At 43.0% G+C, this 25720-nt stretch overlaps 1 protein-coding gene across 2 annotated transcripts in view; it reads left to right on the top strand.

Moving 5' to 3' along the window:
* The window catches only part of AHSA1 (activator of HSP90 ATPase activity 1), a 926619-nt gene that overhangs the window by 674915 nt on the left and 225984 nt on the right, over positions 1–25720 (top strand). For both annotated transcript variants that reach the window (XM_044074685.1, XM_044074684.1), the window contains one exon: positions 21146–21197. In XM_044074685.1, the coding sequence (XP_043930620.1) occupies positions 21146–21197 (52 nt within the window). The remainder of the gene's footprint in view (positions 1–21145; positions 21198–25720) is intronic.

Below are 25720 nucleotides of genomic sequence, written 5' to 3'. Positions count from 1 at the left end.
CAGCCCTCGATCGGCCAGAATCCCAAAGTTTGGGTCCGGCGTCGGCTGTTCAGCCATGCTCCCTGACGTCAGAGTGCCAGGAGTACAAAGCTGACAGCCGACGCCATCTTCTCCAGTCTTTCTTGCCATGCGGTGATAGCAGTTCGCAAGTGCCAGTCGGCTGACTCCTGACTATTTTTTCTGATAAAGTTCAGTCCGAAGACTTTCTTCTCCACTCAAAGCTAAGTACCCCATTGGGGAAACTTTTTTCTTGCTCCACTCCGATGTCAGAAAAAGTTAATAATTGTATTTCATGTGGGAAGCAAATACCTCATAAGGATTTTCATTCTTACTGTATTCCTTGCTTAGGCCCTGACCACGACGTAGCTAGTTGTCGGTTTTGTGCTAGATTCAATCAACGTACAAGTAAACGCAGGTACGATTTTGCTTTTCATTACTTCGGTAGGCGCTTTAACTACAAAATGTCGTCGGATACGGTTCCGGCTACCGGAGTTCACAAACGTCGCAAGGATAGACAGGCCTCCGAGGTCCAAATCTGATGATAGTGCACAAGCGGAGCCAGCTTCAGGTTCGGCCGTCGTCAGTGAGGCGCTTTTGCAGCCCCTGTCATCGGCCATTTCAGAACCGATGGCCGAAACGGACTCTCATGAGGAGCCAACCAGGCCTTTAAATATTTCAATTGCAGGACCTTTGGACAATGCTCCTTCGGATGGGTCTGGAGCCGCTGTGCAGGTACCGGCTTCCGAAGGGGTTTTCAGGCCTACACAACTTCTTATAAAGGCAAGGCCAAAGACAAAGGCAAAGACTTCTTCAAAACCAAAGACTGCAACACAGGCCTCTTCTGAACCGGCTCCCAAGTCACAGAAACAGTTACTCAAGATGGCGGAGGATTTACTTACTATGATTAGGGGTTCACAGCCCCCTCCAGATAAAAGGCCAAGGCAGGATGTTTATTATGATTCCTCTGATCAGACTTCTGTTTCTTCAGTTTCTTCTTCTGACCAGGAATATTCTTTCCCTCCTTATGAGGATTCTGATGCTGAGGAATCCATTCCTTCAGCTTCTCCCCGAGGATTTCTCTTTTGGGGAAACTTTGCATGAAATGAGGGAACATTTCCACTGGGAAGGACAGGAGTATTCGGAATCTAAGAAAAGACTAAGGGATTTTCTTCTTCTTCCCCAACATAGACCCCTGGCTATTCCTCCTGTTTTGGATATTGTGGATGATGCCTTTTCGGAGGCTAACTTTAACCCCTGACTCTTTTCCTCCTGCTCCTGTTAAGCCTAATAGATATTACAGGGTTCCTGATTCCCACCAGTTTTTATACAAGAATCCTTCTGCTGACCCTGAAACAATTTCTCAGGGTCCTAAGGGAGTTAAGGCCACTTCTGCCAAAAACCCCATTCCCACTGAAAAGGATTCTAGATCTTTAGAAAGATGGGGCAAAAAAGTGTACACTTCTGCTGCTTTGTCCATTAGGGCTTTAAACTGTCAGTTTCATATGCTGAAATACCAGCAATTTCTCTTGTCTGTTTTAAAACAAAAGCTTACTTCCATTTCTGCCTGTGCAGATAAGGAATTACATGACTTATTGCATGCCACTGAACAAGTTGGAAAGCATGGTTTACACTGTGGATTTGATTCCTTGGAGGCTTCTTGTAGGGCTGCTGCCTCTGGTACAGTCATTAGAAGGCATGCATGGCTAAAGGAACAAAATTTGCCAGAACAAGTAAAAGCTAAATTATTGGATGCTCCTGTTCAGCATAATGTTTTGTTTGGATCAAAAGCTGAAGAGGTGATTAAAAAGATGGAGGATAAGGCGAAATCCATGCAAACGATTAAAGATTTCTTACAAGTACAGCCACCAAGATTTAGCAGGAATTGGCCTTCTAAAAATTGGTCCTTTCCCACTTCAGACAGGCTTCAGAGGGGTAGATATAGACGCTCCAGATGAAAGCCTCAAACACAAGCTTCTTATAGACCAAGACAGTGGACTGCTTCCACCCCTAGGGGAGGAGAGGATAGGTCACAAACTCATAGGAAACAAACTCAATGACTCCCTCTGTTGGGCTGCAGGAACTTCTTGCCTGGAAGCCCCCCTCAGAGGAAAACCCCCTCTTTTTTTTAATCAAAATTGGACTCGTATAACCCAAGACAAGTGGGTTCTGGATGTGGTTTTAAGAGGTTACAAATTCCATTTTCATACCCTACCAAGGCCAAACGGATGGCCAGACCTTCCAAAACATCAGTGGACAGAGGCCTTAAACCAGGTGGAAGCACTTTTGGCTATGAAAGCCATAGAACTGGTTCCACTTTCAGAGATGGGACAAGGTTTTTACTCAAGGCTCTTTCTATTTCCCAGGAAGCAAAACTCATGGAGACCCATTCTGGATCTGTCAGTCTTGAACACCTTTCTAGAAATTCCAAAATTCAAGATGCTTACTCTACAGCAGCTACTTCCAATGCTATCCAAAGATGCGTGGATGGTAACTTTGGATTTAAAGGAGGCATATTTACACATTCCCATCAGGCAGGAACGCAGAAAATACCTCCGGTTCAAGGCCGGATCGAGGCACTTTCAATTCTCTGCGCTGCCCTTTGGATTGTCTACTGCACCCAGGGTCTTCACCAAATGCCTGGCTCCAGTAGTAGCTTACTGCAGACTCAAGGGGATTCAAATTTACCCTTATCTGGACGACTGTCTAATTCAGGCAGACAGCAAGGATGTCTTACTCCAGCATCTAGAGTTTGTACAAAACCTCCAAGTTCCTGGGATTTTCTGTAAACATAAAAAAGTCAAATTTGACACCCTCACAGCAGATAACTTTTCTGGGTGCTCTTCTAAACACCACAACCCAGATGGCATTTCTGACATCCGAAAAACAATTACAGCTGGCTTCAACTTTCAAAACCTTGGCAACTTTAACTCAACTATCTGCAAGGAAATTCCTGCAGGCTCTGGGTTACAAGGCTTCCTGCATCCTTCTCGTACCATATGCAAGACTACACATGAGGAAAATACAGTGGTACCTAAAAAGTGTATGGTCTCAGCATTGCTACAGTTTAGACATACTGATCTCCATTCTGCCTTGCCTTCAAAAGGAATTTCTTTGGTGGTCCAGGGCGTGTACTCTAAACAAAGGGAAACCCTTCTGTCTGCCTCCTGACACTCAGACTCTAACCACGGACGCGTCGGATTATGCTTGGGGAGCCCATTTTCAGGGCACCTGTCTGCAAGGCCTTTGGACAAAGGATCAGAAGCACCTGCATATCAATTTAAAGGAAATGTTAGCCGTTCAGAAAGCCCTAATGGCCTTCAGGAATCTTCTACAACCAGGACAACTACTAATACGGACAGACAACACCACAGTTATGTGGTACATAAACAAGCAGGGGGGATCTCATTCCTACCCCCTTTGCAGACTAGCCATGGATCTATGGAACACAGCTCTAGCTTGCAATCTGGACCTTCAAGCTCAATTTCTACCAGGAAAGCAAAACTTCCTGGCAGACAGTCTGAGCAGAAACCTTTCGGATCCACACGAGTGGATGCTAGACACCAAAATATTCAGGATGATAACAGCAGTCTGGGGATGTCCTCATATAGACCTCTTTGCATCCCATCTCAATCATCCACTACAGAATTTTTGCACCAGGACTTTCCACAAAGAAGCTTGGAAAGTGGATGCCCTATCATTCAGTTGGAGGAACCTCTCGGGATATGCCTTTCCGCCTCTTCCTCTTCTTCCACGGGTATTATTAAAGATAAAACAGGACAAGCCCAAGATGATAATCTTGCTGGCCCCAAATTGGCCTCGACAGTTTTGGTACCCAACTCTAAAAAACCTATGTCTGGAGCCCCCTTGGATTTTACCTCATTCTCCGAACCATCTTTCCCAACATCAGGGTCAGGTTCTACACTCTCATGTCAGAACTCTCAGCCTGGTGGCCTGGTTAATCCAGGGCCTTTGATTTCTTCTTTCCTACCCAAGCAGGTTATGGATGTCATTTTAGAAGCCAGACGTCCTAGCACTAGAAAATCTTATGCAGGAAAATGGAAAAGATTTTGTTCCTGGATGCAGGCTAAGGATTCTGATCCTCTTCTTCCGAACATTTCTTCAATTTTACTTTACTTGACAGATCTCTTACATAAGGGTGTCTCTTTCTCTTCTATTAAGATACATGCCTCTGCTATTTCTGCTCATTATAATACAGACCCTCCAATCTTTTCCCACCAGCTCATGAGGCGGTTTCTCAGAGGAGCTAAGAATTTAAGACCTCCTAGATCTCCTCCCATTCCTGCTTGGGATCTCAACTATGTTTTGGAAAAACTAACCTTGCCTCATTTTGAGCCTGCTGCCTCTTCTGACTCAGTTTTTATCTTGGAAGACAGCTATCCTGTTAGCCCTAACCTCTGCCAGGAGAGTTTCAGAGTTATATGTGGCTGTGGAACCATATATTATTTTTCATCAAGACAGGGTGTCTTTGAGGACTAATCCTTCCTTCATGCCTAAGGTGGTTTCCAAAGTGGCTTTAAATCAAACTATCCACTTGCCAACTTTTTCCCCACTCCTCAAAATAAAGGGGAAAGGATCTTACATTCCTTGGATGTACACAGACTATTACGGTTTTACCTGGACAGAACCAAGGACATCAGAAAATCAGAACAATTGTTTTTCTTATGCTTCAAGTTCCCAAGGTTAAAGCCATTTCAAAACAGACCATTTCTAAATGGATTGCTCATGGAATCAGATTTTGTTATTCACACCATGGAAAGCAAATCCCAGGGAGTATACGGACTCATTCCACCAGAGCTGCTGCCACTTCTGCGGCCTTCCTCAGGGGAGTTCCTAACAAAGACATTTTGGAAGCTGCAACTTGGAGTTCAGTGCATACTTTTTCTAAGCATTACAATCTACCCCTCTACTCTAAGTCTAGGGCAGGCTTTGCCTCTGCAGTCTTGCAGGGCCTTTTAGCCGCCCCTTCTTTTTTATGACCACCTCCCTTTCTTTCAGCTTTGGGATTCTACCCTACAGTCATGACTGCAACAGTGAAACATGATGAACATAGTACAGTTGTGTACACCTACCATAAATGTAGATGTTTGAGTGTCTTCACTGTTGCAGTCTGGGTTTCCCTCCCTCCTGTCCCCTCTTATTTTTACTTTTTTATGGTTCCTTTTTTCACCATTCTTCTGAGGTGTATTTGCAAAGGGTATGGGACCTTTATCATTTTGGGACTCCTGACATCTGGGGCAAGAAACTGGAGAAGGTGGCGTCTGCTGTCAGCTTTGTACTCCTGGCGCTCTGACGTCAGGGAGCATGGTTGAACAGCCGACGCCGGACCCAGACTTTGGGATTCTGGCCGACCGAGGGCTGCCTGCCGGCAGGGGAGAACCCTACAGTCATGACTGCAACAGTGAAGACACTCTAACATCTACATTTATGGTAGGTGTACACAACTGTACTTTGCCAAAGAGAAGTTCCGGATGGTCACATTACAGTCCATCATGCCGTACCTGCAAGAGAGCGACTGGATGTGCTAGTTAGACCTTCAGGATTCTTACTATCACATAAAAATGCACAGAAGCTCCAGGAGGCTCCTTCGCTTCCGGCTAGGAGTCTATCATTACAAATTTTGAGCCCTACCCTTTGGTTTCTCCACAGTCCCCAGGGTGTTTACCAAAGTGATGGCTGTGGTAGCGGCTCACCTGAGGCTTCAGGGAATTCGGGTCTAGCCATACCTGGACGATTGGCTCCTCACTGCTCCCACCAGGCGTCTACTCTCCCAAACCAGGGATTAGTTCCTGACTCTTTCCCTGCATTTGCGTATCACAATCAGTGCATCCAAATCTCTCCTAGATCCTGTACAGGTGATGGACTACATTGGTGCCAGGATAGATGCCTTTCAGTGCAAAATCTTCCAGACCTCGGAGAGAGTTCAAAACCTGAGCATGCATGTTTCCCTGATCTACTACTCTCGTCTCCCAACAGCGGAATCTGTGTTGAGGGCCTTGGGCTCAGTGGCGGCGACCAGAACTCTTCTCCCATGTGCCCGGTTACACGAGAATTCTACAGTGGACTCTAGCTGTACAATGGTCCCTGTTGGAACTGCCATTGACGTATCCAATCCAACTCAGTCGAGTCTGTCAGTCGTCCCTCATATGGTGGATGTGCTCTCCGGACATTTTTAAGGGACGACCTTTTGTTCCAGCCCCGGCCCAAACCACAGGGACCACGGATGCCCCCAACTTGGGGTGGGGGACATTGTTCGGGCAGGACACTTCAAGGCCTGTGGTCTCCCATAGAGACCAGCTTGCACATAAATGTTTGAGTTGAGGGCGTTCCTTCTAGCGTTGCAGGCCCTTCATGTCTTTCTTTCTCTGGGAACGATTGCTATTCAGTCAGACAACATGTCAGTGGTCTGGTATATCAACAAATGGGGATGGACCAGATCTTAACCCCTTTGTCGCGAGGCCATGAGAGTGTGGGAATGGGTGGTCTCCACCGGTCACTTTCCTCATCGCAGCGCACATTCTGGGACGCTCTAACTTTCTAGCGGACAGGCTAAGTCTGACCATTCTGATGCCTTACGAGTGGTCTCTGAATCTGTCAGTAGCGGAACAGATCTTCAGCGCATGGGGTCAACCTTGCTACAATCTCTTCGCATCTCCTTCCAACGGGAAGTGCAACAAAGCTTTTGCTCTGCACCCCCTGCCAGGGGAGTCCCCAGAGATGCTCTAGTTCATGATTAGCCTCCCGGTCTTCTGTATCCTTACCCGCCAATACCTCTCATTCCGAGGTTTCTACAGAGCTCGTCGACTGGAGAGCAAAGTGATCCTCATTGCCTCATTCTGGCCTTGCCAGGTATGGTTTCCCTTACTTTGGTCTCATCTTCTAGCACCGCCTTGGATCCTAGATCCCATTCAGGATCAGAGTTCACACCCTTCTGGGATGCCTCATCCGAATCTGGACAGCCTGAAGCTCACAGCTTGGCTGCTCCAGTTCCCGTGATTGCTCATCGTGTTTCACTGTTGCAGTCATTACTCTTGGGTTATCCTGCTGGCAGGCTACCCTCAGTTGGCCAGAATTCCAAAGTCTAGGTCCAGCGTCGGTTGCTGTCGCCTCTTCCCTGACGTCAGTGCGCAGGGGTATAAAAGATGCAGCTGACGCCATTTTCTTCAGTCTTTCTTGCCGCACGGTGCCCGAAGCAAAAGCAGTTCGCAAGTGCCGGTCAGCTGACTCCAGAGATATTCTAATCCGAATTTCAGAACCGAAGTCTGGGAACTTTTTTTTCTTGCTCCAGACCGATGTCAGATAGTTAACAACTGTATTTCTTGTGGGAAGCAAATACCTCATAAGGATTTTCACTCTTACTGTATTCCTTGCCTAGGCCCTGATCACAACACTACTAGCTGTAGGTTTTGTGCTAGATTTAACCAACGCACTATTAAGCGTCGGTTCGATTTTGCATTTCATTACTTTGGCCGAAGATTTAATTATATTATGCCGTCGGACCAGCTGACAACCGGAGTTTACAAAAACCGCAAGGACAAGGAAAAGGATAGGCATCCGAGGTCCAAAACCGACAACGAGGCCTCTGCTAGGCCAGTCACCTGTTCTCAGTGAGGCTCTTTTGCAGCCCCTAGCGCCCGCTACGTCAGAGCCACCGGCCGCTTCCGACACCCACGTGGAGAAGACTGGGCCTCTGGATACTCAAGGTATTGGACACTCATTCCCTCAGATGGGTCCGGAGCCACTGAGCAGGCATCGGCTTCTGAGGGTGTCTTCAGACCTACACAACTATATATTAAGCCATCTGCAGCTTCAAAGACTAAAGCAGCTCTAAAGACAAAGAAACAAGTACAGCATTCTCCTACTCAGACTTCCATGCCTAAAAAACAGATGCTCAAAATGGCCGAAAACCTAATTACTTTGATCAGGGACTCCATCCCCCTCCTGATGAGAGGCCTAGACAAGAGACTGGGTATGATTCTTCTGATCAGGTTTCTATTTCTTCTGATCCCTCCTCTGAACAGGATTACTCCATGTTTCCCTATGAGGATTCTGATGCTGAAGAATCCATTCCTTCAGCCTCTCCTCCTGAGGATTGTTCTTTTGGGGAAACCCTGCATACCATGAGGGAGCATTTCCACTGGGAGAGCCAAGATTATTCTGAATCTAAGAAAAAGCTCAGAGACTTTCTGCTACTTCCTCAGCACAGACCCCTTGCAATTCCACATGTTCTAGACATTGTAGATGTATTTTAAGAGTCCGGCCTGTCCCCTGACTCTCTACCCCCTGCACCTGCTAAGCCAGACAGATACTACAGGGTCCCGGATTCTCATAAATTCCTATATAAAAACCCAGCTGCTGACCCAGAAACTATATCTCAGGGTCCCCAAAGGGGTCAAAGCTTCCACTGCAAAAAACCATGTCCCCTCTGATAGGGATTCTAGGGCTCTAGACAGATGGGGGGAAAAAGTCTACACTTCTGCTACCCTGGCTGTAAGGACTTTAAATTGTCAGTTTCATATGCTTAAATATCATCAATATTTAATGTCACTGCTTAAACAAAAATTGTTGACAAATACTGAATGTTCAGAAAACAAGGAATTGCAGGATTTATTGCATGATGCTGAACAAGTGGGAAAGCAGACTTTGCAATGTGGTTATGATTCGCTGGAGGCCTCTTGCAGGGCCGCTGTTACAGGTTCTGTTATTAGAAGGCATGCTTAGTTAAAGGAACAGAATCTGCCTGATCATGTTAAAGCAAAATTATTAGATGCACCTTTACAGCATGATAGTTTGTATGGTACTAAAGCAGAAGAGGTGTTGAAAAAAAATGGAGGCTAAAGCCAAATCCATGCAGACAGTCAAGGATTTCTTACCGGTACAGCCACCCAGGTTTAGCAGGAACTGGCCTTCTAAAACTTGGTCCTTTCCAGTGTCAGTATGAAAAAAACGAAACTGCAACTAATAACAAATACGGACTCCGTTCAAACAAACCGTCAGTCTTTATTACACCATTAAATCCACCAGATTGAGCGCTTTCATCTGCCCTAAGCAGATTTCATCAGAATACTTAATATACAGTGCCTCAGTTTTATAGTATTCTCAATTACATAATTATTCAATAATTAACAAATTGAATCAATCACTCAGTAAAATTAAAACAATATAATTAAATTTGATGACTTGTCTGGATCAATTTTAACCCTTTGATAACATTTCTGTTCCCTTTCTCAAATACTTTTGTTAAAGTGCTACTGTGCATATAGATAATCATGGGATATATTTATGTTCAGTATAATACTATTGCTACATAAATTATTTATTATATTATATTAAATAAAATAAAATGCATGTGATAATTACAATACATTTTACTGAAAATAAAACTAAATTAAGTTAAAATAATCAACCTCAAAAATATATTTCTTATAACTAAGCCTTAAATAAAGCCTTACATAACTGTGCTACTATGTAAATTGTAAGTTGTATTACTGAAGGATGAATGAATAAATGTATAACACTATGAGGGATTAGATAAAAATAGATGTTAAAAAGATATTTAAAATTTACCAGTTTAAATACAAATGAGTAGAAAAAATATAGAAATATTAAAGTTATAAAAATTATACAAAATTATATATATATACATATTATAAAATTGTTATAAAAATATTATAAAAATATATATGTATAAATTTATGAATTTGATGAAAAATAACTGATATGTTGTATGTTGAACAAGTGGAAAATGTGTATTGTTGGTTAAAATATTGAAACATATAACAAATACTGGAATTGAATAGACAAAAAAATTGCACTATAAACATCAAATTGAGAGACGTAGCTTATAAAATACATATTTACAAATATAGTATACCAATATTGTAAAGACAGTTGTCCATGGACCAATACATTAATTAATAATTGTTCCTAAAATATTAGACATTATATTTTTTCTAAATGTTGTATATTGAGAGAATAAGTTTAAACTGAAGCAGCTTTGTCAATCAATATAGCCTTGATATTAATATATTCATTAAGGCCTGGCATATAGTTTGATTTAAGTCTCAACTGCCACTTAATTTCTTTCAGCAGTAATTGGTTCTTTAAATCACCTCCCCTGATATCCATTTTCATTAACTCTAAAATGGCAAACTTGAAATCTATAAAGCCCACACAGTTTACAGAGTGTTTGTAAAGGGCACTTGTCTCCTTTTTCACCTTAATATCATTAATATGTTCGTAAACTCTCTCCTTTAGTGCCCTCTCAGTTTTGCCTACATAAAAGGAGGTACATGTGGTGCAGGTGGCTAAATAGACTAGCATCTTACTACAACAGTTGCCTTTACAGAAGGTTACCTTACTATTAAGACCATTAGTCAGTGTTATGTTCTCAGCCTGATTAATGTATTTACATTGTCGACAACAGCCACACTTAGTTGTACCCTTCTTTACTTTTTTATCAAAGGTATTTCTGTCTCTCTCAAATAACCTTTTAAAATTCATACCAGTCTTGTAGGTCAATAATGGTTTGTTCCCCACAATGTCGTGGATTTCTTTATTGGTCTTTAAAATAGACCAATTTTCTTCTAAAATTCTAGTAAAATTGTCTGAAAATTCATTGTACTCTATAATACATGCTTTGGAAAAATCAGTAGTATTGGTACTAAAATGTTCTTTATAGATAAACTTTTGTCCTAACAATGGCTTATATTTCATACCCCATCCAGAATAGACCTCATCCAGTATTTCACCAACTAACTCCTTAGGATAACCTCTTTCTAAAAATGTCTTCATCAAGAATCTAAACTCATCCAATAAATCATCCCGCTCAGAGGTCATTCTTGCAATCCTTACAGCCTGTCCTTTGATGACACTTCTCTTTTGGTGAAACGGATGTAGGCTGTTATAATGAAGGTAAGAATTGCACCATGTTTCCTTACGAAAAACATTGGACTTATAACCTTTTGCTTTTTTACTTAAAATTATATCCAGGTAACTAATACTCTGGTCCTGTACTTCATGGGTAAAGGACAAAAAATTGGTAGTTCCATTAATGTATTTCATAAATTCCTCCAGCTTATTTTCATGACCATCCTCCCAAATAAGGAAGATATCATCCAAAAACCTGAGATATACCTTAATATTTTTCCTAAATATACTTGGAAAAATATATATTTTTCCTCCCACCCAAGGAGGACAAGATTTGCATATATGGGGGCACAAGCTGCCCCCATAGCTACTCCTGTCAATTGCCTATAATATTTTCCCAGGAAGGTTATAAAGTTATTGTCCAATACCGTTTTTGTCATTTCCAATAGTAATAATTTGGTATCTGTGGAAGCCTCTAAATATTTATAGACAACATTTTCAAAATACTCAAATCCTTCAACTCTAGGGATACAGGTAAAAAGATCCCTGACATCCACAGTGTGTCCTTTCCAGTGTCAGACAGACCACAAAGAGGCAGATACAGGCATCCCAGAGGCAGATCTCCGCCCCAAGGCTCATACAGGCCTAAACAATGGGATACTCCTACATCCAAAAGCGGGGAAGACAAATCACAGCCTTACAGGAAAAAGTCCCAATGACTTTCCTTTACCAGATCCAAGCACTTTTCTTTTGGCAGCCTCCTTGGGGAGAAAACTAGCACTTTCTTCATCAAATTGGCAAATGGTTACCCAAGACAAATGGGTCCTGAACATAGTGTCCCAAGACTACAGGTTCAATTTTCACACACTACCAAGGTCAAAAGGTATGCCAGACCTGCACACAATCAATGGGCAGAGGCACAAAAAGAAATTACAGCCCTCATGGACATGAGGGCCATTCAGCAAGTACCACAAGAGCAGGGGCAAGGATTTTCCTCCAGACTTTTCCTTGTACCCAGAAAGGACAAAACCTGGAGACCAATACTGGACCTGTCTATACTAAATACGTTTCTGGAAGTTCCAAAATTCAAGATGTTGACTCTACAGCAGCTACTTCCCATGCTGGGCAAGAAGGCTTGGCTCGTAACTTTGGACCTAAAAGAGGCATACCTGCATGTCCCAATCATACAATCTTGCAGAAGATACCTCAGATTCATAGCTGGCTCAGTGCATTACCAATTCTCTGCACTGCCCTTTGGCTTATCTACCACGCTCAGGGTCATCACAAAATGCCTGGCGCCAGTAATTGCATTTTGCAGACCAAAAGGAATTCAAATATATCCCTACTTGGACAACTGCCGTATTCAAGCAGAGAACGAAGACATTCTTCTAAAGCATCTGGCGTTTGTAAAAAGATTACTAATTGGCCTAGGGTACACAGTAAATGAAAAGAAATCAAAACTAGTGCCCTCTCGAGATAATATTCCTGGGTGCAAGCTTAAATACAACTGCCCAGATGGCTTATCACACGCCAGACAAAAGCAACTGACTACTTACTTCAAGAAATTAGCAGCAAAAACCCACTTATCTGCAAGGAAAATCCTGCAGGCCTTGGGTTTCATGGCATCCTGCATTTTAATTCCATATGCCAGACTGCATATGAGGAAACTATAATGATATCTAAAAAGTGTTTGGACTCCGCATTGCCACAGCCTGGAGACAGTAATTGCACTCATTCCCTGCCTGCAACAGGAGTTTCGATGGTGGGCAGAAGCCTGTCACCACAACAAGGGTCTGCCATTCAGTCTACCCACAGCCAGACAGACACTGACAACGGATGCATCAGGTTATGCTTGGGGGGGGGGGGCATATGACAGGAAAATGTATTCAGGGCATATGGCCTGCAAACCAGATGCATCTTCACATCAATCAAAAAGAGATGCTAGCTTTTCAAAATGCCCCGACAGCTTTCAAGGACCTGCTTCATCCAGGACCGTTACTGATGAAGACAGACAACACTACGGTCATGTGGAACATAAACAAGCAGGGAGGTACACATTCCTACCCCCTCTGCAGACAAGCAATGACCTTATGGGACACAGCATTGGCTTTACAAGTTCAACTGCAAGCGCAATTCCTGCCAGGAAAAACAAATACTCTGGCAGACGAACTAAGCAAGAAACCTCATGGATCCCCACGAATGGAAAAAGGAAGTGGGGATGCCCAGACATAGATCTGTTTGCCTCCCTTCACAACTGCCAATTGCAGAGATTTTGCACAAGGCTTTATCACAAGCAAGCATGGAAAGTGGACGCCCTATCCTTCAGCTGGAAAAATCTAACAGTATCTGCCTTTCCTCCACTGCCTCTCCTTCCCAGGGTACTCTTAAAGGTCAGACAAGAGGAGCCAAAAATGATACTGATTGCTCCAGACTGGCCACGCCAGCAGTGGTACCCAATCCTAAAGAGCTTGTCTCAAGGTCCAGCATGGATATTGCCTCAAACTTCTCAATTGCTGACCCAACAAAACAATCGGATCCTGCACAGCCAACTCAGGACCTTAAATCTGGCAGCATGGCAGATGATGTAGCCATTCAGAACACTCCTTTCAAAAGCTGTTATGGATGTTATCTTGGAGGCCAGGAGGCCCAGTACCAGAAAATCTTATGCAGAGGAATGGAAGAGATTCTGTGCTTGGAACCAGGAAGAAGGCATTGACAAGTGTGTACCAAATATCCCTCAGATTTTACAATACCTAACTGAGATGCTGAACAAAGACCTTTCTTTCTCATCAATTAAGATTCATGCTTCTGCCATTTCAGCCCATTACAATGCGAAACCACCTAGCTTTTGTCATCCTTTAATAAGGCAGTACCTCAGAGGGGCCAAAAACATTAGGCCTTCAAGGAGAGCGCACCAATTCCGGCCTGGGACCTCAATTCTGTTTTGGAAAAACTCACACTGCCTCCTTTCGAGCCAGCATCAACAGCAAACATAAAATTCTTATCCTGGAAAACAGCTCTGCTCCTAGCATTAACCTCTGCAAGGCGAGTCTCGGAGTTACAAGCACTCATGGCTGTGGAACCTTTCATCATTTTTCATCCAGACAGGGTTTCTCTGAGGACAAACCCTACATTTATGCCTAAGGTGGTGTCCAGTGTGGCCCTCAACCAAACCATTCACTTGCCTACCTTTTATCCAAATCCACAGAACAAGGGTGAGAAAATTCTGCATTCTTTGGACATGCACAGGCAGCTACGCTTCTACTTGGACAGAACTAAAGCTTTCAGAAAGACTGCGCAACTTTTAGTGTCATATGCTGCAGGATCACAAGAAAAAGCTCTCTCAAAACAGACCATTTCCAAATGGATAGGCCATTGCATCCGTTTCTGCTATTCTCAACATGTCAAATCAGTGCCTAAGGGCATTAGGCCTCATTCCACCAGAGCAGCAGCCACTTCAGCAGCCTTCCTCAGAGGAGTACCAACCAAAGATATTTTAGAGGCTGCAACCTGGGGTTCAGTGCACACCTTCACAAAGCATTACCACTTACCTCTTTACTCTAAGTCCAGAGCAGGCTTTGCCACTGCAGTCCTGCAGGGCCTCATAGCCTCTCCTAATCCTATTTAGCCCAGTCACCCTTCCTCAGCTTTGGGATTCAACCCATGAGTAATGAGTGCAACAGTGAAACACGATGAACATAGTACAGTTGTGTACCTAGCATAAATGTAGATGTTAGAGTGTATTCACTATTGCAGTCCAGTACCCACCCACCATCCCCCTTTTTTCTTTGCTGGGTCTCATCTGCACTTCTCTATCCTATACAACCTATTTTGGTGTATTTGCTTGTAGATGAAGGAAATGTTATTTTTGTGCATGCATTTTTATTCGCATATTTTTCAGCCTACTAATTTGGGGGCACCTGACATCCGGGGCAAGAAAAACTGAAGAAAAGGGCGTCGGCTGCATCTTTTATACCCCTGGCGCACTGACGTCAGGGAAAAGGTGACAGCAACTAATGCCGGACCTAGACTTTGGAATTCTGGCCGACTGAGGGTAGCCTGCCAGCAGGATAACCCAAGAGTAATGACTGCAACAGTGAATACACTCTAACATCTACATTTATGGTAGGTACACAACTGTACTTTCCCGTGATTGCTAAGACTCCCAGACTGTGTTCCTCAGGTAGATCTATTGTGGTGGCTGCTCATAAGTCTTCGACCAGGAAGGTTTATCGCAGCAAGTGGAAACGCTTTTCCTTCTGTGCCTTTCATAGGAGATTAGACCCTTTCACAGCTTCTTTTTCTGCCATTCTTGATCTTCTAGCTGACATTTTTCAACACTGAGCTAGTTCTTCTACTGTCAAAGTTCAGTTGTCTGCCATCTCTCATTTTCATGTGGGTGAGAATTCTGCCTCTTTAGCCTCTTCCAGACTGTGTAAAGCCTTTATCAAAGGCACCTTTTTGTTATGCCCTCCATCAAAGATCCTGTTCCCCATTGGACTTTACTTTGGTCGCTCCGCCTCTCGAGCCTGCCACAACTGCAAATCTAAACTTTTTATCTTGGAAAACAGCTTTTCTGGTGCGCATTTCCTCTGCAAAAAGGGTTTCAGAATTACAGGCCTTGTCCATTAAGATTCCTTACATGATTTTTCACAAAGATAGGGTTTCCCTTCAGACCAGTCCATCCTTCCTAAGGTTGGCATCACCAGTCAGTGTCAATCAGACCATCAGTTTGCCTGTGTTTTTTCCTAATATTAACAAGATGGAATACAGACTCCACATGTTGGATGTTCATAGTTATGATTCTGTTTACACAGGACAAACAGTTTCCGTAAATCTGATCAATTGTTTGTATCCTTCTATAAACCCTTTTTGGGGAAGCCCATCTCCAAGTTCACTATAGCTTGATGGATTTCTTCATGCATCCTGCAGGTCTACAAGGGCAGAGGCACGTCTCCTCCAGGTCAGGTGAAAGCTCATTCCACTAGGTCCATGGCTACATCTGCGTCTTTTTGGTCTAGAGTGTCTTTGGATGATATTTGTTTTGTAGCTACATGGTCCTCATCTTATACATTTATTTCTCATTACAAATTGGATTTGACTTCCAGAAGGAGAGCATCCTTTGGTTCCGTGGTGCTCCGGAATATCCTTCCATGAGGGCCTCCCAGGAGTTTAGTAGCTGGGGACCCTGTCCCACAGGTTGATGACCAAATTAAGTAAACTATTTCAGATAAAGAAGTTATGTACTCACCATAACGTTCCATCTGAGTAGTTGTACTTCATTTGTCTTCAACCGTCCCTCACTCCTTCCTCCGGACCTTGGCATATGATCAGCCTTTGGGCTGTAGTATAGGTCACAAGTTAATTTTTTCAGGTTGGGTTATCAGTATAAGGTTCAGCAAACTCGATCTGGGGATGGAAGGCAGTGGAGGTGTATTTATGGGTAAGGGGAGGAGTTTGGAGCTCGGAGCTGATGCTAGTAGAAGTTGCCGGCTCGGATCCGATATGGATCCGTAACCCACAGGTTGAAGACAAATGAAGTACAACTACTCTAATGGAACGTTATGGTGAGTACATAACTTCTTTTTCTTCTAAAGTCTGCTGTTTTGGACCAGGCAGTAGTTGGCTGTCCTTTTTAAAATGGCCAAGGGTAATTACCACAAGCTTCCACACAGGATGGACTGACTTATGCAAAGCAGGGAGTCTGTTGATACGCAGGACAAGGGGGTTGGTTGTTTGATTTGCAGAAGAGCCTTCAATTTCTTCAACTTACTACCTGGATGATAGGAAACCTGTACCTAAAAGGTATTAAAATTTTGAGGACATGTAGCATGTATTAAAGGAGGCTAAGAAACTTGCTGAGTGGAAAAGGTTTTTTAGTGTGGCACTAAAGTAAGAACTTGGACCCTTTTAATGTTCAGATGCCTGTGGTTCTACTGTATTTGTGAGTTATCTTCTGGCCTTTCTTACTCTTCAGTCAAGATTCATCTGTCCACTGTCTTTGCTTTTGGATCCCCCTATTTGCACTGATTCAAGGGAAACAGTTTTTACATATTTGCCCCCCTAAGACTAGTGGCTGTATCTTTGTATCTTAATTTTGTACTGGAAACATTTTCACTTTCACCTTTTGAGTCTGCTAATGATGCAAATTCCAAGTTCTTGGAAAACACTTTTCTGGCAGAAGTTTGAACAGTGAGTATCAAGAGTTACAAGCTGTACTGGTGAGTCTGCCTCATCTTTCACAAAGATAGGGTAATTTTGGGAACAGATCCTTCATTTATGCTTAGTGGTTTCAGAGTTTACTTGCAGACAGTCTTTCATCTCTGTGTTCTTTCCAGAACCAATAAAACAAGGCAACATTTTCACACATGATATCCACAGGCAGCTCTATTACATTGACGGGGAAAAATCCTTCAGGAGTTTCGAACAGCTGTTTATTTCCTATGAAAGTAAGAAGGGACAGTCAAGTATCAAAGTAGACTATTTTCTAAACAGTTTTTATGTTGCTCCTTTTTGGTACTCTCACCATAAGAAGTTACTTGCAGACACATTCTGGGCATACTGTACCTGGACTTTGACTTCTTATGTGGCTCTTTTGGAAGAGCGTGGACTCAAGTATACTAGAAGCAGCAACTTGGTCAACTGTGCATTTGTTGGAAAGATTCAAAATTTGTACTGCTTTGTAAATGTCCAAGACAGGCTTTGCTAAGACTTCTCTGCAGGGGCTCTTGGACTCACTTTTTCCTTTCTTTCTAAGCTTTGCTATTTATCCAGTGAAGGTTAATCGCCCTTCCTCTACCCGCTTTTTTATTGTATTTTGTGCCAGGGTATGGACATCTTAACTAGCAGGATTATAGCCTCCCTTACTTTGAGGCAAGAACGCTTTGAAGGTTTGCCCTAACCACTGATTTTGTACTGCTTTCCTTGAGCTGTTCCGTGGTTAGGGTATGTGAAAGGTACCCTAAAACTTTGGAAGCTGCCTGTTAGTCCTATCCTTGGCAGGATGTAACCAATATAGCGTATACCACTGCAACAATGCTCTATTCAAACAAAGTAGCTTACGCAACTTTACTGTTTGTCAACACTGCTGAGGGTTCAGTCAATGATGGGGTTTCTAGTGTTGTAATGCTCTGGCAAAGACTGTTTATGGTCTTCCCATTTACAGAGACCTGTCTTATTCTGTAACGAAATCAGCGGCACCTTCAGAACATAAAAGAATGAAATAGCAGAGCAAAACCATTACTTCTGTGAGAGTGGAGTCTCCGCTTTCATCAGACCAGATTTACAAGAATCCTGAGGGAGCAGTGTTAGATGTGGATCTTGCATGGGCGACATTAGCCTTATTTGGAGGGGGGGGCAGAAAGGGGGCCATGGTCAGGACTGCTCTGACAGCAGTAATAGAGGCTATAGATATTTCATGAAAGGCCAGCAGCAACATTCTGGTATTAACTGTTCCACTCTGGCATTTGGTAGGTTTTTCCTCCGTGCGCCTGTGGTACAGCATCACTTGGGAGAAGTGGATCAAGAGTATAACATTCAGAGGCTGTTGAATTTTTATTGTTACCCTCCCTATCATGTCTTAAGATGATGGTGTACCTTTCTATCAAAGAAAACAAAGCAGGTAGTTTTGATCCTCCTAAACCTGAATCTCAATCAGGAGGACCTTCCAGATGTGAAAGTCCATGGTTATGGGCTGAGCAGGACTTTTCACCAACACAAATGGTCCATAAGCCACACAGCAACATATAGACTGATTTGAAGTTGTTGCTTTCATTTGTTCTTCAACCTATGGGTTCGGATCTGAGGATCGGACCAGACTTCTGTTGTATATTGAAGCTCTAGGACCCGAAATTTGAACTCCTCCCCTAACTGTAATGCTCTGATCTCATAGGTTTGTACTAGGCTATCTGCCCTAGGGCCTATACAAGCCTAGCCATAACAATTCCCTGGTTATTTCTTCCCACAATATTTACTTCCCTGGATCCCTGTCTAGCAGGGCAACTGATGTGATCCCCGGGGTGAATTTCCTATCTCCCATCCAATCGTCAAGGTTTCTTTTGAAGAGGGCCAAAGAGGCACTCTGCTTGGCATGTATGGGTAATCTGTTCCAGAGTCTGAGGAGTCTGTGGGTCAGGAACCTATCCCTCCATCATGTTTTGTTCATTGTGATGATAAGGTTTAGATCCCTGGAGCATGTGGTTCTGCGGGACTGGGATTTCTTTAAGTGTAGCATGTCCAACAGCTCTGGGTTTGACATGGCCTTGTATGTTAAGCAGAGATCGCCTCTGAATAGACTATATGCGACAAAGAGTATAGCTGGAGTTTTTTTTAGACAGTCAGCATAGGGCATCTGTTTTAGGCCTGTGATTCTTTGTAAGGTATTTCTGCGGCCTCTCCAGTCTCCCCTCATCCACCCAGATCTCATTTGCCACGCTTCTGCTAGGACCAGGATTGCGATTCTCTGAGCTCCTCCAGGATTTTCTGAGTGAAAAAAATTTTCATTTTTTCTAATCATATTTGTTCTTTAGTCTGCATTCCTAGACAGAAAAAAAGGTTTATCCTTAATTCAAACTTCGATTATTTTTTCTACCTTTCCCCTCCTTACCCTTTTTCCTTTGTCCACTTTCTTGTTGGGTTATCTCTCTGTGTCTATTTATGTCTATCTATTGATTTATATTTATATCTGTATGTATAATCAAAAAATTATTACCTTTTTGGTTTTATTTTTCTAATTGCTGTTCTTATTGTTTGCTTGTTTGGTGTTTTTCAGAATGGCATAGTCTAAAGAAATTTGCCTCATGGACACAAAATCCCACTGTCTGATGCCCACACTGTATCTGTGGTATGTCTTGGGTCTTCTCATTTGGACTCCTCCTTCTCATCTATGCTGGCTTCAACTCAGTAGAATAGCCTATAAAGCAGTAGCCAGCTAGGCAAATCTAAATGGTTTGACACTGCCAGTTGGATACAGTTTCTAGGGCATATGCCTCTTTTTGGGGCCTGCTGTGATAAGGACGTTTTTTCTAAGTGGGCTAACCTAGATGGATAGTAGGGAAATTTTCACCTGAGAGTTAGATGGACTTAAATAATGACAGATTTTAAGAAGTTGGGCAATTTGGTCAATCCTTTAATATTTTCCCAACCTTCTGCCCCTTGCTAAGTTTTTTTTTTTTTTTTGGCATTTTCAAAAATCAAAAATTCTTTAAGCAGGAGTTGAAATGTCAGGTTCTTGTGTGAAATGTTTTTGGGAAGAATTTAGTTAACTGAAATTGGTTACAGTAAAGTTGCCATTTTAAATAGAAGAATCTTGCAGTACTTGTGTATTATCACAACCAGATAGCAAACCGGGACATGTTTCTATATTCTTGATTGTGCACTTCACAGCAACTACAAAAATGTATGAAAACCTGCGAATGGAGGACTAGTGACAGAGGGAGACCGACTAAGAGGAAACAAAAAAAAATTCCTAACATGGGGCATTACTTCACGTTGACTGTGCCCGGGACACCTGTATCATGTAATCTGCTGTGGTATGCCCTTAATTTCTGAAAGCCGTCAGTCACCCACAACTGAGACCATGGAGAGTCTTTTCTAAAGGGGAGGTGGATTCTTAAGATTTTAACTATGACTTGGGGCTGAGCCCATAATCTCTCTCTTTGTAGGAAGGGTTTACACATTTCCAGACTGCCGTGCTTCAAAGCTGAATAGCTAGAAGGAAGTAGCAGTTACGACAAGCACAGGGACTCACTCCCATGAAGCTTGGCTGTAGCTTTGTGAATTACACAGGAATGTTGTTCCCTGAAGGTTTTAAAACCAGGCCCAGCAGTTGGTATGAAACCAAAACAGTACAAGAGTCAATGCACTTTTAGGACATACACCTTACAACTTGCTGAGAAATGACACCAAAGAAGCATTCATTAACATCCGGCCATTTAAAATAGGACCATTTTCATGAAAGTTAATAGTTTCATGATACAGTCTTCCCTTAATGTCAGAGACCTACTTCCTTAATGTACCAACCCCGGCAAAAACACGACTCCTTTTTGCATGAGATGAATACTGACCGGTTTGCAATCTGGTTGCGATAATACGCAAGTACCAATCTTGCTTCTAATTTTATTAGATTAATAGGATGTCTAATCTGACAAGTCAGTTTTGTCCTAAGAATTTGATCGATTATTATTATTATCACAGTAGAAATCTGTAAGTTATGAAAGACTGATTTGACTTTTTTGACTTTTTTTAATGTGTTCTCTAGATTCCTGAACAGAAGATTGTTATGAAGTGGAGGTTCAAGTCTTGGCCTGAAGGTAAATCTTTATAGCAAATATTGTAAACCACTTGCAGTCCTCCCAGATTCCATCTCATTTGACAATGAGATTATATTTCATTAATATTGCTGTGTCTGGTGAAAGCTGCCAGAGGATGCTACCTCCACTGGGAAGAGTAACTTGCCAGAGGAAAAAAAATCTCTACAGGCTTCACAGTGAATTGGTGTCTTCCTTCAAGGAGTTTGTCCAGCTAATGAGTCGCACACTAAGGATCTAGGTCACACAGTGCTGCTTTTCATCCAAAGAGCAGTATTAGAATGTTTTACCTCTCTGTAAAGGTTGGCAAAGCCTGGCATTGCCATCAACTGATTTTCAAATGTATGTAAACATAAAATGACCACTAGCCACAAAATTGTACCTGCAAACATCCTTTCATCCATTTTACATGTTAAGACAAGATAAGAGGTAAGTTCTGAAACTTCTTTCCTGGGCATATTCGGATGTACAAACATTGAGCAAATTTCCACTAGGCTTGTTGTGGCATTTTTCAGAGAAAATTTTGAGGAAAGAGACTGCAGAAAGTTCCAAGATTGCTGTATACTGAGCATCAAGAATTTAGAGTTCTGTGTGAAAAACTGAAATTGCTGAAGCCTGTGAAGGTTATGAATTTGGGTAAAATTCAGCTACTGGATAATTACTTTGCCTCGATGCAATCAAAAAAGAAATTTGGTGAAAATGAGAAAATTAACCAGAAAAAAACAATGTGGCTGGGAATAACCCTGCAGCTATAAACAAAAAATGCAGTTTCATCTTTAGTACTGGAGAAAAATCACTGCAGACTCTGCAAATCTGCTCCCATTCTACATCCTTCAAACAATCAGGTCTTTAGTTTGGTGACCTGCAGTCCTTCCATAGTTTTCAGACCATCTAGGCCAAGATGCATATCCCACATGGCCCCATATGTTTGGAGCTGTCCATTCCTACAAGAGCTTGTTCAAGCTGGCAGTGAATTTACTAATTTTCAAGGTCACCGGAAGCAACTTGGAACCCTCACTGTTCCTGCTCCACTTAACCCTTCAAGAGGGGGTAGTAAATCAGTTTCCAGACTTCTCTTCTGCCTGTAAGAAAGCAGTTACCAGCTCTAGCACCTCTCCACACTTCCGCTGTAAAGCACACGTGCTCATAAAATGAGGAAACCTTTAAGATGGTCCCTTACTCTTGGTAGGTGGCATTCTCTTCCAAATGTTGCCTTCTGCTGCAATGAAAGAACAAATTTTCCTCAGAGAGAGCTATTGCTGTATTCACTTGCCGGAGGTCTTCAAACCCCTGTTGTTCATAGTGTTTCACTGTTGCAGTCATTACACTTGGGTTATCCTGCTGGCAGGCTACCCGCAGTCGGCCTGAATTCCAAAGTCCTGGTCTGGCATCGGTTGCTGTCTTCGCTTCCCTGACGTCAGTGTGCCAGGGGTATATATAAGATGCAGCCGACGCCATTTTCTTCAGTCTTTCTTGCCACGCGGTGCCCAAAGCTAAAGCAGTTCGCAAGTGCCGGTCGGCCGACTCCCTGAGATTTTCGAAATAAATTTCAGATCCAAAATCCTCAGTAAAGCTAAGTACCCCGTTTTTTTTTTTTGCTCCAGACTCCCACGTGGAGACAGCTAGACCTCTGGATACAAAAGGTATTGGACACTATTGGAAACTATTCCCTCAGATGGGTCCGGAGCCGCTGAGCAGGCATCGGCTTCAGAGGGTGTTTTCAGACCTACACAGTTGCATGTTAAGCCAACCTCAGCTTCCAAGGCAAAGACTATAAAACAGTTTTAAAGACAAAGAAACAAGTACAGCATTCTCCTGGACAGACTTCCATGCTAAAAAACAGATGCTTAAAATGGCCGAAGACCTAATTACTTTGTTTAGGGGTTCCCATCCCCCTCCTGATAAGAGGCCTAAACAAGACACAATATGATTCTTCTGATCAGGTTTCCATTTCCACTGACTCCTCTTCAGAAAAGGGATCCTCTCTGCCTCCCTATGAGGATTCTGATGCTGAAGAATCTGTCCCTTCAGCTTCTCCTCCTGAGGATTATTCTTTTGGGGAAACCTTGCATACTATGAGGGAGCATTTCCACTGGGAGAGCCAGGATTACTCTGAATCAAAGAAAAGGCTTAGAGACTTTCTTCTACTACACCAGCATAGACCTCTTGCTATTCCACCTGTTCTACACATTGTAGATGATATATTTTCAGAGTCTGGCCTGTCTCCTGACTCTCTGCCTCCTGCACCTGTTAAGCCAGATAGGTACTACAGGGTTCCAGACTCTCATAAATTTCTTTATAAAAACCCTGCTGCTGACCCAGAAACTATATCTCCGGGTCCCAAAGAGATCAAGGCCTCTACAGCTAAACACCCTGTTCCCTCGGATAGGGATTCTAGGTCACTAGACAGATGGGGGGAAAAGTTTACACTTCTGCTACCTTGGCTGTAAGGGCTTTAAATTGTCAGTTTCATATGCTTAAATGTCAGCAATACTTAATGTCACTGCTAAAACAGAAAATGTTGACAAATTCTGAATGTTCTGAAAACAAGGAAATGTAGGATTTATTGCATGCAGCTGAACAAGTGGGAAAGCATACTTTGCGATGTGGTTTTGATTCACTGGAGGCCTCTTGTAGGGCCGCTGTTACAGGTTCTGTTATTAGAAGGCATGCTTGGTTAAAGGAACAAAATCTGCCTGATCATGTTAAAGCAAAATTATTGGATGCTTCATTACAGCATGATACTTTGTTTGGTGTTAAAGCAAAAGAGGTGTTGAAGAAAATGGAGGATAAAGTGAAATCTATGCAGACAGTAAAGGATTTCTTACATGTACAACCTCCCAGATTTAGCAGGAACTGGCCTTCTAAGAATTGGTCCTTTCCAGTGTCAGACAGACCACAAAGAGGCAGATATAGATGCCCTAGAGGCAGACAACAACCCCAAGGCTCATACAGGCCCAAATAATGGGGTGCTACTACCTCCAAAAGTGGAGAAGACAAATCACAGCCATATAGGAAACAGTCCCAATGACTTTTCTCTGCCAACGCCAAGCACTTATCTTTTTGCAGCACCCTTAGGGGGAAAGCTAGCACTTTTTTCACAAAATTGGCACATGATCACCCAGGACAAATGGGTCTTAAACATAGTCTCTCAGGGCTACAGGTTCCACTTTCACACCCTTCCAAAGGCAAAAGGTATGCCAGACCTGCCACACAATCAATGGGCAGAGGCGCAAAAACAAGTTTCATCTCTCATGGACAGGAGGGCTATTCAGCCAGTACCACAGCAAGAGCAGGGACAAGGATTATACTCAAGACTTTTCTTAGTACCCAGAAAGGACAAAGCCTGGAGACCAATTCTGGACCTGTCTATTCTAAACACTTTTCTGGACGTTCCAAAATTCAAAATGTTGACACTGCAGCAGCTTCTGCCCATGCTGGGCAAGAATGCTTGGCTTGTAGCGTTGGACCTCAGAGGCATACCTGCATGTCCCAATCAGACAATCTTGCAGAAGATACCTCAGATTCATAGCTGGTTCAATGCACTACCAATTCTCTGCACTGCCCTTTGGCTTATCTACTGTGCCCAGGGTCTTCACAAAATGCCTGGCACCAGTAATAGTATTTTGCAGACAGAGGAATTCAAATATATCCCTACTTGGACGACTGCCTTATTCAAGCAGAGAACAAAGACATTCTGCCAAAGCATCTGGCGTTTGTAAAAAAGATTACTAATTTGCCTAGGGTACACAGTAAATGAAAAGAAATAAAAAAATAATGCCCTCTCAAGAGATAATATTCCTGGGTGCAAGCTTAAGTACAACTGCCCAGATGGCTTATCTCACGCCAGATAAACAAAGGCAACTGACTTCATACTTCAAAAGCATGGCAACAAAGACCCAGTTATCTGCAAGAAAAATTCTGCAGGCTTTGGGCTTCATGGCATTCTGCTAATTCCATATGCAAGACTGCATATGAGGAAGCTACAATGGTGCCTAAAAAGTGTTTGGACTCAACATTGCCACAGCCTGGAAACATTAATTACTCTCATTCCCTGCCTGCAACAGGAGTTTCGATGGTGGGCACAGGCCTGTCACCACAACAAGGGACAGCCATTCACCTTATCCACAGCCAAGCAGACACTAACAGATGCATCAGATTATGCCTGGGGGGCCCACATGGCAGGAAAATGTGTTCAGGGCACATGGCCCGCAAGCCAAATGCATCTTCATATCGATCAAAAAGAGATGCTAGCTGTACAGAATGCCCTGACAGCCTTCAAGAATTTACTCCATCCAGGACACCTGCTGATAAAAACGGACAATACTACAGTCATGTGGTACATAAACAAGCAAGGAGGCACACATTCCTACTCCCTGTGCAGATGAGCCATGACGTTGTGGAACACAGCATTGACTTATCAAGTGCACCTGCAAGCACAATTCCTGCCAGGAAAAACAAATACTCTGGCAGATGAACTAAGCAGAAACCTCATGGACCCTCACAAGTGGAAACTAGATCCACAT

This window comes from Protopterus annectens, chromosome 6.part0 (assembly GCF_019279795.1).
Source record: "Protopterus annectens isolate FY-2018-M chromosome 6.part0, PAN1.0, whole genome shotgun sequence".
NCBI lineage: Eukaryota > Metazoa > Chordata > Ceratodontiformes > Protopteridae > Protopterus > Protopterus annectens.
The sequence above is the reverse complement of the archived record's forward strand: the minus strand, read 5'-3'. Positions and strand labels throughout refer to the sequence as shown.